This window comes from Mus musculus, chromosome 12 (assembly GCF_000001635.26).
Source record: "Mus musculus strain C57BL/6J chromosome 12, GRCm38.p6 C57BL/6J".
Classification (NCBI taxonomy): domain Eukaryota; kingdom Metazoa; phylum Chordata; class Mammalia; order Rodentia; family Muridae; genus Mus; species Mus musculus.
In genome coordinates this window covers 114,600,536-114,617,608 of record NC_000078.6, presented here as the reverse complement: position 1 = coordinate 114,617,608, position 17,073 = coordinate 114,600,536, and the positions used below count along the sequence as shown (strand labels likewise).

At 38.8% G+C, this 17,073-nt stretch overlaps 2 gene segments (V, D, J or C) and 1 further gene; all 3 read left to right on the top strand.

Moving 5' to 3' along the window:
• Igh (immunoglobulin heavy chain complex) overlaps nt 1-17,073 on the top strand; it is a 2,751,187-nt gene that overhangs the window by 1,392,346 nt on the left and 1,341,768 nt on the right.
• Nucleotides 1,466-1,759, top strand: Ighv1-12 (immunoglobulin heavy variable V1-12). The segment is given in 1 exon segment: nt 1,466-1,759. A coding segment is annotated over 1 exon segment (294 nt).
• Ighv1-11 (immunoglobulin heavy variable V1-11) lies at nt 5,073-5,365 on the top strand. The segment is given in 1 exon segment: nt 5,073-5,365. A coding segment is annotated over 1 exon segment (293 nt).

The window sequence follows — 17,073 nt, the reverse complement described above, 5'->3', positions numbered from 1 at the left end:
TCCATGGGAGCTCAAGACCAGCAGGGGGAGGAATGAGGCCAAGAATCCCCATAGATAGATGAGGTATGGAGTAAACTCTGTGTCCTCTGTGGTTTCCTTGCTTAAGTGTATTAACTGATCTGGCCTTCTGTGATTGACATGTGATGTCTCTATGCTCAAACACTGTAAAGATTCTTCGTAAAACACTTTAGAGAAGCAGTGGAGGGACTCCACTTGAGAGGACAGGAGTAATCTGTTGTTCATACTAGGGTGATAGGGCTCTTAAGGACAGGGATTATTTTTATTCATTATCTCAATTAATAAATAGGCCACACACACACACACACACACACACACACACACACACACACACACACACACACACACAAATCTTAAAAAAAAGTAATTCTATCTTCAGGGATTGAGCTGTTCTTACTATAAAAACAAACTCTCAGGAGCTATATTTACCAGGTCAAAAAACACAAATTAAACTAGTGAAAATTACCTCATTGGTGACCTCAAAATGGCTGAGCCAATAAAGATGTCTTCTGGCAAGCTTAGCAATATCAAAAAATATCTTGGAATTCAATTATGAAAGTAGTCCTCTAAGGCTAATATATCCACTTTGATGCATATGTACATTCCTCTTGCCACAAAAATAATATAACATATTAAAACATTACAAAATGGATAAGAAAGAATTCTTGAGGGCCCACACCAAGCTGATGGACAAAATATATTCATTTTGGGGAGAAGATTTCTAGAGATTCACTATTTACTAGTGATTACTCTACATATGTGTACATAGATAGTACATTTACTTTTCGTCATTGTAGTGAGTTTTGAAGTATATAACCTGTTGGAAAGGAAAAAATATTAATTGCACACATCTGAAATAAGGCAGTAAATTCTCAAAAATTAGCCATTTGAGGAATTTTCCATCATCATCATCATCATCATCATCATCACAATACCTATCTGTAGAACAATCTGATTACATTGTGCCAAAGTGGAGCAACAGACTCAGGCCAAAAATCTATCAAGAGCTTAGTTCCTGAATTACATCCAGAGCATCTGCTCAGAGCTCAGGGAAAGAATACAGAATGCATTTACACAAAGAGGATTAGGACTCAGACCTGAGCATCCTGCTGCCTGACCCATGTGCCTTTTTAGTCTTTCCCATCCAGTTCTCCTCCAGCTGGAATAGGTTTTTATGAAAAATGTACCCTGCTCATAAATATGCAAATTCAACGAATCTATGACAGTAAATACAGGGAGGTCCACACCATGAAAACAACCTATGATCAGTGTCCTCTCCACAGTCCCTGAAGACACTGACTCTAACCATGGGATTCAGCAGGATCTTTCTCTTCCTCCTGTCAGTAACTACAGGTAAGGGGCTCACCAGTTCCAAATATTAAGAGGAAAAAAGGCCTGAGATTGCACAGACATCCACTCTGCCTTTCCCTCTATAGGTGTCCACTCCCAGGCTTATCTACAGCAGTCTGGGGCTGAGCTGGTGAGGCCTGGGGCCTCAGTGAAGATGTCCTGCAAGGCTTCTGGCTACACATTTACCAGTTACAATATGCACTGGGTAAAGCAGACACCTAGACAGGGCCTGGAATGGATTGGAGCTATTTATCCAGGAAATGGTGATACTTCCTACAATCAGAAGTTCAAGGGCAAGGCCACACTGACTGTAGACAAATCCTCCAGCACAGCCTACATGCAGCTCAGCAGCCTGACATCTGAAGACTCTGCGGTCTATTTCTGTGCAAGACACAGTGTTGTGACCACATCCTGAGTGTGTCAGAAACCCTGGAGGAGCAGCAAGCTGCCCTGGATCTGAAATAACAGAAAAGTTTCACCTGTAGATTTACTTAGAAATAGTAATTTTTAATAGTATGGAATGCAGATTATTGAGGGCATGGGGAGGTGTTGTGGAGATAGTAAAGACAGAGAAAGGAATAGAGAGAAGGCAACAGATGCCTTTTTCTGTCATTTACACCTTATTAAAATGGGAACTGATAGTCACTAGGAATGCAGATGAGTTTGAGAGCATCATTGATGATAATGTAGAAACAACTTAAATGTATATGCTGAGAAAATAGTCTTCATCTTCAGATAAACAAACGATATTTCTCTCTGCATCTGAGCTCTGCAAGCACACTAGTTGCATGGATACTTTACTGCTGAAGTCACACTGGGCAAATTCACTGTAAGTGATAGAAAATCCACCTGCAGTACTGTCCAGCAGGGGGCAAAATGGAGCCAAGAATCTCCTGCAGAGAGAGATGTTGTGGAGGACTCTGTATCTGTGTTTTTCTTTCTTAACATACATATATCTACCGTGATCCCAATAGATGTAACGTTTCCATGCTCAAACCCTGTGAAGATTCTCTGTTAAACACTTCAAAGATTCATACTTTCTTGTTTTTTTTAATGTATATAAACTGGGGCCTGTCACATCTCTCAGACACTGTGCCACATTTCAGGCAGCATAAAGAAGCAGATCTGATATCCCTGGGCACATATACAGCAGAGGACTGCCTGGTCTGGACTCAGTGGGAGAAGATGCGTCTAACCTAGATACTTGTAGTCTCTGTGTGGGGAGGCTAGGTGGTGGGGAATGGCCATCTTCTTGAGACAGGGATCTTCTTGAGACAGGGGCAAAGAAGGAATGGGATGAGGGAGTGTATGGGGATGGACCAGAAGGAGGGCATTGATTTAACTATAAAAAATATAAGTAATACAAAACAAATATTAAAATTTATAAAATTTATTCTGATTTTTCAAACTATTCAAACTTTTTCCTGAATCTTTAACACTCACCCAACAACACACCCTTTCATATTTTTCTATGAAAAGAAAAAAGAACATGGAAAGGGTTAAATTTGTTAGTGTAGAAGGGCACACACACATGCACACACACACACACACACACACACACACACACACACACACACACACACCATTCCTGACTGTTGTGTAGTGAACAACTGCTTTCTAATTGGATGTATGTCCTGCTTCATAGGAAAGACTTCATCTCAGGTAAACATTGTCAAAAGCCCATGTCTATAGATGACATAGGCTTAGCAGACCCTAGTTGCATTGTTAATGGTCAAGTTAACAAAAATGCCTTATAATATATATTCCTATGCAGTAGATTATTGCTGCTCATATTTTTGATCACAGAAATTTCTGAGTGAAGGGAGTAATGATTGATGTAGGCACACATGACTTGTCTAAGTACAGAGAATGGATGCCTGAATCCTCAACAACATATAACTCATCGATACCAATGTCCTACCCAAAACCCAAGGAGAATCACAAAAACAGGTTTGGAAAGAGCATAAGATCAGAAGTGGGGAGAATAGACATGATATAAAATCTCAGGATTTGTCAGTGTCACATGAATTCCCAGCACTTATAGTTAACAGCACAAGACCTGAACAAATCAAGCAGTCAAAGTTACAGCCGGACAGACTGTGAATGAGCTGAGTAGGTAGAAAAATCTGTTTATCACACCAGCAATAACAATTTGATCTCTTGGACCCACATCGTGCAATATAAGAATTGGATTTCTTTCCTCACCCCTAACCCCCTCAGAGGAGTACACTATACCTTGCTACATGTGTTTTCCGTTCTTGCCACAAAAGAAAGTATAACAATCAAAAGAAAATCTTACATGGATGGCGGGGAATGTCTGAGATCCCACATCAACCTGAGGTGCTATTGGCATTTGTTGACTAACGAGGAACGTTTAGTTACTTTTAGGGAATATTTCTGGATGTTCCCTAATTTTTTCAGTGAATGACCTCACCTGTTTGTCTGTGCATATCACTGATTGGACCTACTGTTTTTATTGAATGAAACTAAAGAGGTCAGAATTTTTGGAGAGAAACTTATGAGAAGATAATAAGGGAAACCAGAGGGACATAGTGGGGGTAGTTATGATCTCCTTATGATTTTCTAATGAATGAAAATTCTAAAGATTTTTTTTAAATTCTGAAAATTAAAACATTGATGCTATAAAGGTTTAGTATTTTCATACAAGTGTATTTTGTACCTTGTTAATGTTTTTCTTATAACCTCTACCCTTCCTTTTCTTGACCTTTGTTTTTTTACTTTATTATACTAGAAATATTCATTTATTCATCAACTGTTTTTGTATACATTAGTTTACATAGCAGTGCAGTACCTAAGAACTATTGACAGACTCATTTAATGCCTGTGTTTCTAATAAGGTCTTAATTAATACAATTATCTCTAGTTACATTCATTTAACTATAATTGACATAGGTTCCTTATTCTTTTAGAATGAAAAACTTATTTTGTGTTATCTGTATAATCATGTCTTTTTTATGTAATTCTCTGTTGACAGAGTTTATTTCTGTAATCTAGTTATTGTGATGGTGCTGCAATAATCGTTTATGCACAAATATTGCTGAAGTATATTTATGTGATCATTTGGGTGATTTTTTAGTATATAACATGGTGGAATGGCACCTATTAATTATATATATTGTAAGGATGTAAATTCTGCAAACTTAGCTGTTTTTGAAATTTTCCATCACTATCATCATCCCTACAACAATCTGTAATTTCATCTGTTAACCTTGCCACAGGTGAAGCATCTGTCTCAGGCTGGAAATCTACTCAGAGCTTAGGCCTAGATGTTATATCCACAGCATCTGCACAGGACTCATGGAAATGGTACAGGGTGAATTTATTCCGAGATGAATAGAACTTTGACTTCAGCATTATTCTGCCTGACCCAGGTGTCTTCTATCCTCTTCATCTCCAGCAGGAGTAGGTCCTTATCTAACAAGTACCTTGTTCATGAATATGTAAATCATTTGAATTTCTGATGGTAAATTCAGGGATGCCCACATCACAGAGCAACATATGACCCCTGTCTTCTCTACAGTCACTGAGTATACAGAACTTCATTATGGGATGGAGCCAGATCACCCTCTTTCTGGTGGCAGCAATTACATGTAAGGGGCCCCAAGTTCCAGACCTGAGGATGGGCCACACACTCAGGTGATAATGGAATCCTCTCTGTCATTTCCTCCATAGGTGCCTACTCCCAGATCCAGCTGCAACAGTCAGGAGCTGAGCTGGCGAGTCCTGGGGCATCAGTGACACTGTCCTGCAAGGCTTCTGGCTACACATTTACTGACCATATTATGAATTGGGTAAAAAAGAGGCCTGGACAGGGCCTTGAGTGGATTGGAAGGATTTATCCAGTAAGTGGTGAAACTAACTACAATCAAAAGTTCATGGGCAAGGCCACATTCTCTGTAGACCGGTCCTCCAGCACAGTGTACATGGTGTTGAACAGCCTGACATCTGAGGACCCTGCTGTCTATTACTGTGGAAGGCACAGTGCTACAACCACATCCTGAGTGTGTCAGAAACCACAGAGGAGGAGCAAGCTGCCCTGTAACTGAGAGGACCCAGAGAAGATTATTCTGAAGAATTGCTCATAAGTAATCATTCTGAGTGTCCATTTTTGTGTCTCTTCCTTACTGACCTATAGAGCTTTTGTCAACTTTTCAAGAGGACATCTATGAATTACATGGTGTTGATTTAGGATGCTCCTAAGTTCTCCTATACCTTGTAAGTCTGTTCACCAATGACTATCTGCGTTGATGTGTTTCTTTTTAAATAAAACATCAAAAGGAGAAACTGTGAATTATGCATGATAAATATATTTCTGAATTCTGAGATGAACCAGACCTTTTGTTGGAACTGGTAGGAATACAATATAATATAAATTTTACCTGTAAAATCCAACCAATCTCTAGTCAAGCAAAAACTCATTTCACACTCTTGTATTAAGTGATTTCCTGGTTTGTCATGAACTCTGGCTGTGTTATCCAGCAGAAGATCCAGTTTCTTGTAATGTTGCAGATATTTATAACAGAAAGCATAGTCACATGAGTATAATTCTAAAAAGTTGTAAATACTGTTAAATCAGCATTTACAGACCTCATTTATGAATTCAACATATGTATATGCCTAGAGAGTTAGGCTCTGATGTTATATGATAACACCTAGTCACAAAAAAATTTGTCGCAGTCCCAGTTGTCAGCCTTAAAGTCACTAGACTTTAGCGAACATGGATCTATATTGCTACAGCATCAACTATCAGAGTTGACCGCACACTTGTATCACATCCTTGTGCTACAGAATATTTGTAAAGTGATGTGTCTCTGAATCTGCCTGTTTCTTGTGCTCCATTTTTGGTGCTTTTTCTTCTGTTTGTTTGTTTTGTCCTGTTCCAGTTTGTTTACTTTTCCTTTGTCTTATTCATTTTTTCTTTTTCTTTTTAAAATTACTTTTAGGGGCGGTTTATCTTCTAATTGGGTAAAGAGAGGGATTCTAGGGGGAAAATCATGGAAGAGTTGGGAAGGGGAATCAGGAATCAGAATATATTGCATGAAAATGTCTATTTTTCAATTCAAAATTAGAAAAAAAATAAGACCCAAAATGTGTCCTGTCTACAAACAACAGAGACAAGGATGGAGCAGAGAGTGAGGGAATGGCTAGCCAATAACCAGTCCAGGTTGAGACCCATCTGATGTTCAAGTACCAAACTCTGACACTATTAATGATACTCTATTATGCTTGCAAACCAGAGTCTAGCCTATCTTCTGTGAAGCTCCACTTAACAGTTGTTAACTAAAACAGAGGAAGAAACTCACAGCCAAATATTGGATGGAGTTCTGGGACTCTTACGGAAAAGTTGTGGGAAGACTTAATTTCCCTGAAGGAGACATGAACTCTGTAAGCAGCCCAGTAGGGTCAACTAGCCTGGAGCCTTGGAAGTTATCAGAGACTGAGTCACCAACCAAAGAGCGTACAGGGCCTGGACCTAGCCCTTAGCACCCTGCACATATGAAACAGATGTGCAGTTCTGTATTAGGTCTTGATATGAATCCTCCAACAACTGGAGCAGGATATATCCCAAAGCTGATGCCTGTCTGTGGAATATGTTTAACTGGCTAGACTGCCTTGTCTGGCCTCTGGGGATGCATGTGGCTAATGATGCAGAGACTTGACATGCCAAGTGGGTGGGAGAATACACAGGTCTATTCCACTCTCTCAGAGGAGAAGGATGGAATACTTGTGTGACTGACTGTATGAAAGCATAGTGGGATGGGATGGGGGAGCAGTGACCAGGTTGTAAAGTGAATAAATAAATGAATTAATGAAAATTATAAATTAAAGAATTCTGATAACATCATTTTTGTATAAATCGCACATAAGCCTAAGTTCCCAGACTATATGTTTCCTGTCTCTTTTTAAGTTGTTTAAAGTATAATCTGAGGCCAAGACTTAATAAATGATTTAAGGCGAATATGTAAAATGTGTAATGCTAAGGTGTAGTGAAAGATGAGTAAGATGTTTGGGCTTTAAACCATGTGTTTGAGTGGTGTGTGTATGTTTCTGTGTGTGTCTGTGAATTTCTGTATGTGTGTATCTATGTGTTTGTATATGTATGTGTCTCCGTGTTTCTGTATTTTCAGTAATTAATCTGTAAGTGCATATCTTCTAGGAAGACCTATTATTGCTTGAGGGGTCCCTGGAGGTGTCAGAGCAACCCATGCATAGAGATGAGAATGAGAACGTGGTTCAGATTGACTTCCTCAACCTGGCTCTGACTTGGAGACATCTAAGAAAAGTAAGATTAGGTATATTTAAACACAAAAGAACTTGAAAAAGTTTCTCTAGACAATATGAATTTCCACAATCATTCCAATTCCTGCTTCATAGTGAAGCTTAAGGTGTGACTACATAGAATCTATTTTATGATTTTCTTGTAACCATGAGACTGGATTTTACAACTAAAGGGCCTAGAATCTCATGTAGTCTCTAAGCAACAGTCTTAAAGGATATTGGGTTGGGTTTGCTTCTTTACCAATGTATGGAAGAATGTTTTTAGTGTCAGCTTCTTATAAATACCTGTGCACTACTTCAACACTTAGAAAAGTACTACTCTGTACACCAAAGCACAAGAGCTTCCCAAACTGAGTTTAGAAAGCTTTATACTTCTTGACCTTGCTCATAAACATTGATCCTTAGGCCAGGATACTAAGTGTTTTGGCAGTAAGATCACAACTGTCATTTGAACTTCACAGTCATATCACTTCATCTGTCAGCCAGATGTCCTTCCTGTTCAACCCTTGAGGGGTTCCTTGTTTCCCCTCTGGTGTGCACCTGTGAAAAGGGCTTCTGAGTGGTGCTACTTTTGCTTCTAGTACCTACAGAGAGCTTCACAGCAGTTGCCAGAAATGGATTGGTAAATTTTGGAAAACTGGTGATCCTGCAGTCACACTCACACTAACCTACAAATGCCTGCAGGATACACCTGCAGAGCTCTGCTTCATACCTGGTCAGTTAAGGGGTCTGACCATAGCTTTGTTTCCCTTTTCAGTTTCCCTGTATCCTGAAGTCAAGTAACATGTCTTACGTGTAATGTTCTGTACCTCAAATGTTTTGTGGTTCAGTCATTATGAGGATGTCATTTGGAATTCAAAGCAGTTTTTTTTTCCTATTCAATAAAATGTCATAAATGATGTTTTCTTGATTTGGCCCAGACACCAACTTCTTTAGCTTAGAAGGAAGTAATACAATGACAGAAATAAACCTTTTATAGCTACTCTCTTAAGTAGAAAATGATTCGTGATTTCCAAATTGGATTGTCAAGAGGAATTTAACATCACTATGCTGATCCTGCTGTTAACCCAATGAGATAAAAGATCCACCTGACACCAGTCAGAATGGCTAAGATAAAAAATTCAGGTGACAGCAGATGGTGGCAAGGATGTGGAGAAAGAGGAACACTCCTTCATTGTTGGTGGGATTTCAAGCTTGTACAACCACTCTGGAAATCAGTCTGGCAGTTCCTCAGAAAACTGGATATAATGCTACTGAAGGATCCTGCAATACCTCTCGTGGGCATATATCCAGAAGATGTTCCAACTGGTAAGAAGGACACATGCTCCACTATGTTCATAGCAGCCTTATTTATAATAGCCAGAAGCTGGAAAGAACCCATATGTCCCTCAACAGAGGAATGGATACAGAAAATGTGGTACAATTACACAATGGACTACTACTCAGTTATTAAAAAGAATGAATTTATGAAATTCCTAGGCAAATGGATGGACCCGGAGGGTACAATCCTGAGTAAGGTAACCCAATCACAAAGGAACTCACACAATTTGTACTCAATGATAAGTGGATATTAGCCCAGAAACTTAGGATACCCAAGATATAATATACAATTTGCTAAATGCCTGAAACTCAAGAAGAACGAACACCAAAGTGTGGACACTTTGCCCCTTCTTAGAATTGGGAACAAACACCCATGGAAGGAGTTACAGAGACAAAGTTTGGAGCTGTGTCAAAAGGATGGACCATCTAGAGCCTGCCATATCCAGGGTTCCATCCAATAATCAGGTTCCAAATGCTGACACCATTGCATATACTAGCAAGATTTTGCTGAAAGCACCCAAATATTGCTGTCTCTTGTGAGACTAGGCCAGGGCCTAGCAAACACATAAGTTGATGCTCACAGTCAGCTATTGGATGGATCACAGGGCCTCCAATGGAGGAGCTAGAGAAAGTACCCAAGGAGCTAAAGGGATCTGCAACCCTATAGGTAGAACAACATTATGAACTAACCAGTACCGGAAGCTCTTGTCTCTAGCTGCATATGTATCAAAAGATGGCCTAGTCGGCCATCACTGTAAAGAGAGGCCCATTGGACTTGCAAACTTTATATGCCCCAGTACAGGGGAACGCCAGGGCCAAAAAGTAGGAGTGGGTGGGTAGGGGAGTGGGTGGGAGGGTGTGGGGGACTTTTGGTATAGCATTGGAAATGTAAATGAGGAACATACCTAATAAAAATTATAAAAAAAAAATCCAAGTTCCACTTGCTGGCCTGGATGGCTGGGAAGATGTGTGGACCTGTGACAGTGACCCACAGCAGGGGCTGCATTACATATTTCTCTATCTTTCCTGCTCTTCTGCTGAAGCTGGGCTCAGAGTGTAAATCTGTACATTTGTGTCCAGATAAATGCAGTGGTATACAATTTTCACCTACATTAATCATGAAAACTTTTGAAAAGTGTATATGGTGTCAGCATTTTTCTATCACTGTGTCAGAGCAAGAAACCTGTCCTTACATCATAATGCAATTTTAATAGGAACATTTTGTTATTTTTATGAGGTAGAACTGGGTATAATTGTTTAATTAATCTTAGTAACCACAAAAAACATGACCACCCTACCAAAAATCAATCAAAAGATTCACTGCAATCCCCATCAAAATTTCAAATACCATTCAGTGCAGACCTTGGTAGGATAACATTCTATGTCATGAAGAAAAAAACAAAACAAAACAAAATAAGATTACAGAAACAAAATCCAATGATATTTCCATCCACCTCAATCCCTGATTTCAACTTGCACTACAAAGCTATAGTAGTATAATTAGTATGGTATTAAAATAAAAACACTCAGGTTGACAAGGGGAATTGAATAACAGACGCAAAAGTACATTCAAACACCTATAAACATATGTTTTTTGCTCTTGTTTTTGTTTTATGAAGAAGCCTAAAATACTCAATTAAAGAAAGACAGTATCTTCAACAAATGATGTTAGTCTTATTGGACGTTGCCATATACAAGAAGGCAAATAGATAAATATGTATCATCCTGCAAGAAACTTAAGTTCAATTGGTTTAAATCCCTCAACATAAAATTAGATACACTCAGGGCCTAATAGACGAGAAGTTGTGGTATAGCCTAGAACTCATTGGTACAGGAGACAAATTCTTAAACAGCATACCATTATACAGGTGCTTAGGTCAGTAATTAATAAATGGGATCTCATGAAATTGTAAAGCATCTGTAACCAAAGGATACTGTCAAAAGTATAAAACATAAGCCTATAGAATGATAAGTTTTCATCAACTCCACATGTGACAGAAGCCTAATTTCCAAAATACATAAAGAACTCATGAAACTAGCATCAACAAACTGAATAATTCATTTGAAAATTGGCTATAGATCTGCAAAGAACTCTTAACAAGGAATCTCCAGTGTTGGAGAAGGACTTAAAGAAATGTTTAACATCGTTAGACATTAGGGAAATTCAAATCAAAAAGACTTGAGATGCCTTGTTACAGCTGTAAGAATGACTACAATGAAAAACTCAAGTGACATCTGTACTGGCAAGAGATCTCCACAAAAACATATATCTTCTTTCTTGCTTCAGTTGAGGCATCTTGAACACCGAGGAAACCATGATATTTCAATCTGTGAGAGAATGAGAATAGGAGATTTGATCCAGTTTCCAAAAATGATACACTATGCAATGGGGCTCAGGCATAGTGCAAGTAGTGCTCAGGCCCTCAAGTGTTATTCGGAAACATCGATATTGCCCAATAACAGAAGATACTGATGGACATATATGGTCATTGAAAATAGGCCCCAGCCAGAGGAACAGGGTGAAATAATCCACATAGTAAAGGCTGAATGGGAGAATGTTAGAAACCAAAATAGTTATGTATTGCAAAGCAATCAGTTTTATGAAACAGAAGCACATATTGTAATTCATCAGTTTAACTCAGGACTGGACATCATCTAAACATAATCTGACAGAGCACAGACTTTGTGAATAATTGTCTTGTGACATGAATATATCTATATAAATCCATCCTTCTTAAGTAAGCAAGCACTCCTCCACATTACCGTCCATGATAGTTACCATCATTGCACTACACTGGACTAAGACATACACTCTTTTAGACATCATTAAGATCAGAACAGAAACTGAGATGTCACATAGAGCCTATTGAGCATCCTGAGTTGTAGTGATAAGTATTGCTCTGTAATGGGGTATCACCCTGATGGTGCTTTCCCATAACCTGATAGTCTCCAGAACATCATACTAATTCTGAGCAATGACAGGAGGAAAACTATACAACTGGTTCCAGTAACTTCTCTCCTATAATATTAGGAGCAATCAATTTGTGATTCTGACATTATAGTAAAACATACATGAATAGTCTCATTTTCTCTCACATGCATTTCTGTGTTAATATGTGTTGTTATGCTTCAGAAATTGAAAACACTTTCACAAAAAAAAAACTATTTCATTTGAAAAGTTTTTCTAATTCTTAGGAACAACTTTAAAATCCATTTTCATTGTGGAATGATTCAGCTCTGGAAAGGCTTACCAACACATGTGCTGTTCTGGAAAAAGTGGATGCTGAACTAGGAAATATAGACAGTGAAAGTTAAGCTATGTAAATAGACATAACCTTCACACGTGAGGAACTTTGTTAAGGAGATCTTTCTCCCTTCATCTCATTAATGGGAAATAGGCTGAGTCACAGCATACAACCCATTGATTTCTATTTTCTTCTTAGTGTGAATACATTTTTCTATAGTTGTTATCTGCTCTGTGAGTAACACAGTGATTTCTCTTCCTTAGATTGTCTCCTCTATCTGCATATCACAGGAATTCATTTATAGATACATTGTAGGGTGCTTGGAGATGCATCTGAGCTCAAGCATCATTGTGGTCATCTGACCTCAGATGCTATGTCCCAGGTATAGTCTGATGAAGGCAGCAAAGACTCTGTTCCCTTCTATTGTCACTGTATTACACATAGGGAATGCTGGATTCAACTGCACCAGTGATTACCCTGTGTTTGAGTGGGTTATTGATTGTAATCTAGAAACCCCTTGAATATAATCTCTGAAACATGACTCATCATCCTCAGGTAAAAAGAGACATTTCTCTCTGCAGCTGAGCTCTGTGAGTATTTAGGCTGTCAGTATATGTTACTGGTCAAGCCAGCCTGGGAAACTTCAGTAAAAACCATGGCACACTTACATGTAGGGGAGCAGAATTATCATAGGACACGCTGAAGTCAAGTATCCCCAGTAGAGAGATTTCGAGTGTAGGAGAGAACTCTGAATACTCTATGGTTTCCTTTCTTAAGTATATGAGATACCTGCACCTGAAATGATTGTCATGTAACATATACATGTTTAAGCACAATAGAGATTCATTTTTAAACATCCTACAGGCTTGTATTTCTTACTTATTTTATTGCTTTTATTTACATTTTCCATTTTTAAAAAATAAAACTTCATACAATGTATTCTACTTGATTATTCATCTCTTCCAGCCCCTCCTAGATCCTTTCTACTTCCCCATCAGTAAACTGTATATCCTTTCTTTCTTTCTGTAGAAAGCAAAGCCATTGGCCAAAATTTTTTAAATATTAATAATAAACAAACAAAAACAAAAAAATTATACATACACACACACCACAACATGCAATACAACTCTGGAACAATTATAAATAAGCAAAAGACAAGTGAGACCAAAAAAATATACAAAAAAGTGAAATGATAAAAAAAATCTGCAAAAATACAATTTAGTTTATTTTGTTTGCATTCTCTTGGTAGACATGTGCTCATCCTTAAGTCAGATTAATATACACAATGATGAGTATTATTTTCAAGCAAATTTCAATTGCAGAAACTTCTTAGGTGGGGGTGAGAGATTGTGTCCATGTGCTTTTCTCAACATTGCCATCTCATTTGGATTGAATTTGTTCAGGCTTTGTGCATGCTGTCAAAGTCTCTATGCAGTATGAAGTGAGAGAAAATAAATCAATGATCTTATATAGTTCCAGAGCTGACATTCTGACATATCAGCCTTTAGATAAGATGTACCCACTAGTGCCTGACTGCTATATGCTTACCGACTTCTTTCTAACTAAATTTGTGGCTGGTTCTCTAGGAAAGACCTCATCCCAGGTAAACATATTCAAAAGCCCACAGCAAGGGATGAAATAGGCCTTAGCAGACCCTAGCAGTATTGCTAATAGTCACATTGTCAAACAGATAAACATTTGTGTTTATATCAAATAGTTTATTCTTGCTCTTATCCTTGATCATAGAAACTTCTGCTTTTTTGTTTGTTTCTTTTTTGTATGTATACTGATTAATGCAGACATTCATAACTGTTCAAAGTACTGACAATGAATATATTAGGATTCAAGCATTGGACAATTATCTATTTTAATCACCCATCCAAAAATCAAGGGTCATCACAACAAGAGATTATTAGAAAGAATGTGTTTCAGAAGTGGGATGGATAGTCAAGAAATGCTATCTCAGGAACTGGTATGACCATTGTCACAGTAGCTACAGTTATCAACATAAGACCTGAACAAGTCAAGCCAGTCTACATTAGATAATGAGATCATAAAATATCTAAGAACTACTATTGAGAAACTCATGTAATGTCTTCATTTATGAGATGGTCTTCATTAATAGTTTTCTATGGTTGCATTGATATTCATAAATGCGACATAATTTCCATATTATTTAATATAAACTCTATTGTGTTGCATCATTTCCTTATACATTCATCTGCTGACTGCAATGTATTTTATTTTCATAAGTGAGTTCTTGTAGATACCGCTGCAATAAACTTTCTTGTGCCAAAATGTTGGTCATTGGGCAATAAACAGGCAGTCTGGTCTCCAGGTGAGCTGAGGTCTGAACCCCAGAGTGGTGATAATTCACCTACATGGCATGGTAGGTGTTCTCTCATGTCCCCTGGAACCCTGGCTCCTGTTGAAGTTACAGCCTCCTCAGCCCTCACAAGAGAAGCATGGTTAGCAGTCACATAGGCAATGTGCCAAGCTTCTGAGCTTCAAGCTAAACTCCTCCCCAGCTACCTAGCAACAGAAAATGTAGCAGCATACTTTAAGAGGGGATGTTTGACCCCTCCTCACTTCTCTCACTCTTCTCTTTGCCTTCTCCTCTCCTCTCTTCTCTCTCTTCATCTCTCTCCCTCTTGCTCTCTAGCCTTTCTTCTCTCCCTCTCCTTTCCCCCTTCTTTCCTCTTGGCCATGGCTGGTCTCTCTTTCTCTCTTTTCTACCTTCTCTTTTTGCCCCCTGCCTTTCTATAATAAAGCTCTAAAACCATAGACAGTCTCTGCTCTTCCAGGCTGCTGTGCAGACTCTTGCCTGTGTGGGAACCCCTCTCTCTAAACCCTCTCTCCCATAACCCCAGGGCGACAGGGTGTTGCTCTGGGCCCCTTGTTTGGGGGCTTCCCCTTGTTCACCCCCTATCTAGTGGGGTCAGAGGCTTAGATGCCCACTCAGGGCCGAGTGGAAAGTGTTTGGCAGACCTCCCATGTCTGCCTCCCCAGGAGGAACTCTAGCCCGACATGGGCTATCCTCCCTTCCCCCCTTTCCTCTGCCCCCTTTTAGTTCCCACAGATGGTAGCAGAGGATAGTTACACCATTCAAACGAGATAGAACAAGCTAAAGAAGAGGTGCACACAGACGTTTACATCAGAACTCCAAGTTTTCCAAAGACCCTTAATGATCTACTTCAAAAAAACCAGGCGCTTTCTCTTTCTCTCTCTCTCTCTCTCTCTCTCTCTCTCTCTCTCTCTCTCTCTCTCTCTCTCTCTCTCTCTCTCTCTCTCTCTCTCTCTGCACCACCTTGGCTTTGACCTGTGAGTATGCAAATGACTCTGCCCATCATCAGGCAACAGAAGCTTCTGCTTTAAACTCTCTGCCTCCTCATAGGGCAGTGTTGCTCTGAACGCTATCCCTCCCTCCCCTCCATAGCCCTACATAAGAGTTCACACAGAAGTTCACACACACATACACACACAAAATCAAATCATAAATTGAATTAGAAGTTTACAACAAAGGATGTTTATATGCATATTCATTAGGAGTAATTATCTGGGTAAGCATCCATCACTTGGCCCAGCTCCACAGGTTCACTGAAGGTTTAAAATCATAACTAAGTTATTAGTGGAATTTGGTATAGATAATCCCAGTCAGTATTTTATCTTCTGTCCTAGAACCTATAATAAATCATTAGTTCCCTTTTATGACCTTTGGTTAATTGTTTTACAAGCTCTTGGAATGTGCTCTGAGTAGGAGAAAGTCTGGTTACCATCTAAGAGCAATTAACTGGTGACAATTGGTAGACTGGCAAAGTTCGCATTGCAGTTTTGACTATCAGAAAAGGAGCTAATACAGTCCCACTATAAAAGAGCTTAATAAACACCGATATAATTTTAGGAATTCTTATAGGATCATCATTAAGACTTATGTCATCTATTTGTATATATGGCATCACTACAAGAGAGTACATCTTCGTGGATCTGCAGAGATCTGCTTCTAAAGGGGTCTACTACTACTTAGTGATTGTTATATATGTTTAATAATAACAGGAAAACATATTAATAGCAGGAATCTTTCCTAAAATGAATCCCTTGCAGCTGTGTTTAATAAGGGAACACCTGTCACAAATTATATAATAGTCTGAAGCAGGCGATTTCATGATGATCGCCTGCTAGTTATTAGCTTGTCGCATTATGGCACCTGATATATTAGAACAAAACAATAGAAGTGATATGAAACATAATATTTACAATAATGCCATTTATGTCACTGGATATTGGTCATCTACGGCAGGGCATGTGTCTACCTTTAAGTATGGTTAGTATGCTGAATTAAATTTTATTCAGAAAACTAAATTTTCTTTTGGAACAATGTGTCAATCACAGAAACTTCTCGGCTAGGTATAGAGCCTGTGTCCATGTCCCTCTGCAACATGGGGTTCTTTTATGCATTCATGTGGTTCATGCTCCATGCATTCAGCCTTTCTGAATTCACATGTGCATTAGTACAACTCTGCCTAGAATACACTCTCTGCTTGGAGCCATCTACCCTCTCAGGCTCTTACAATCTATTCAGTTTTTAAATTCCTTCTTAGAACTAAAGTTGTCCTAGGAAGTTATTGTGGGCAAGCAGGAGCAATGACAATTCCTCAGCACCTGTGGGGACTCTCTGATGATTAACTCATATGGACTTATCCTGTGACAAGTGATTAGATGTTCAATTAAGAACATGACTTTTGGGCACAGCACTGTCCACCCATGCAGGGACATAATTTCTCTGATTCACAAATTAAAATAAATCACAAAACTCATCCATTTTGCTTTCTATTCAGCTTTC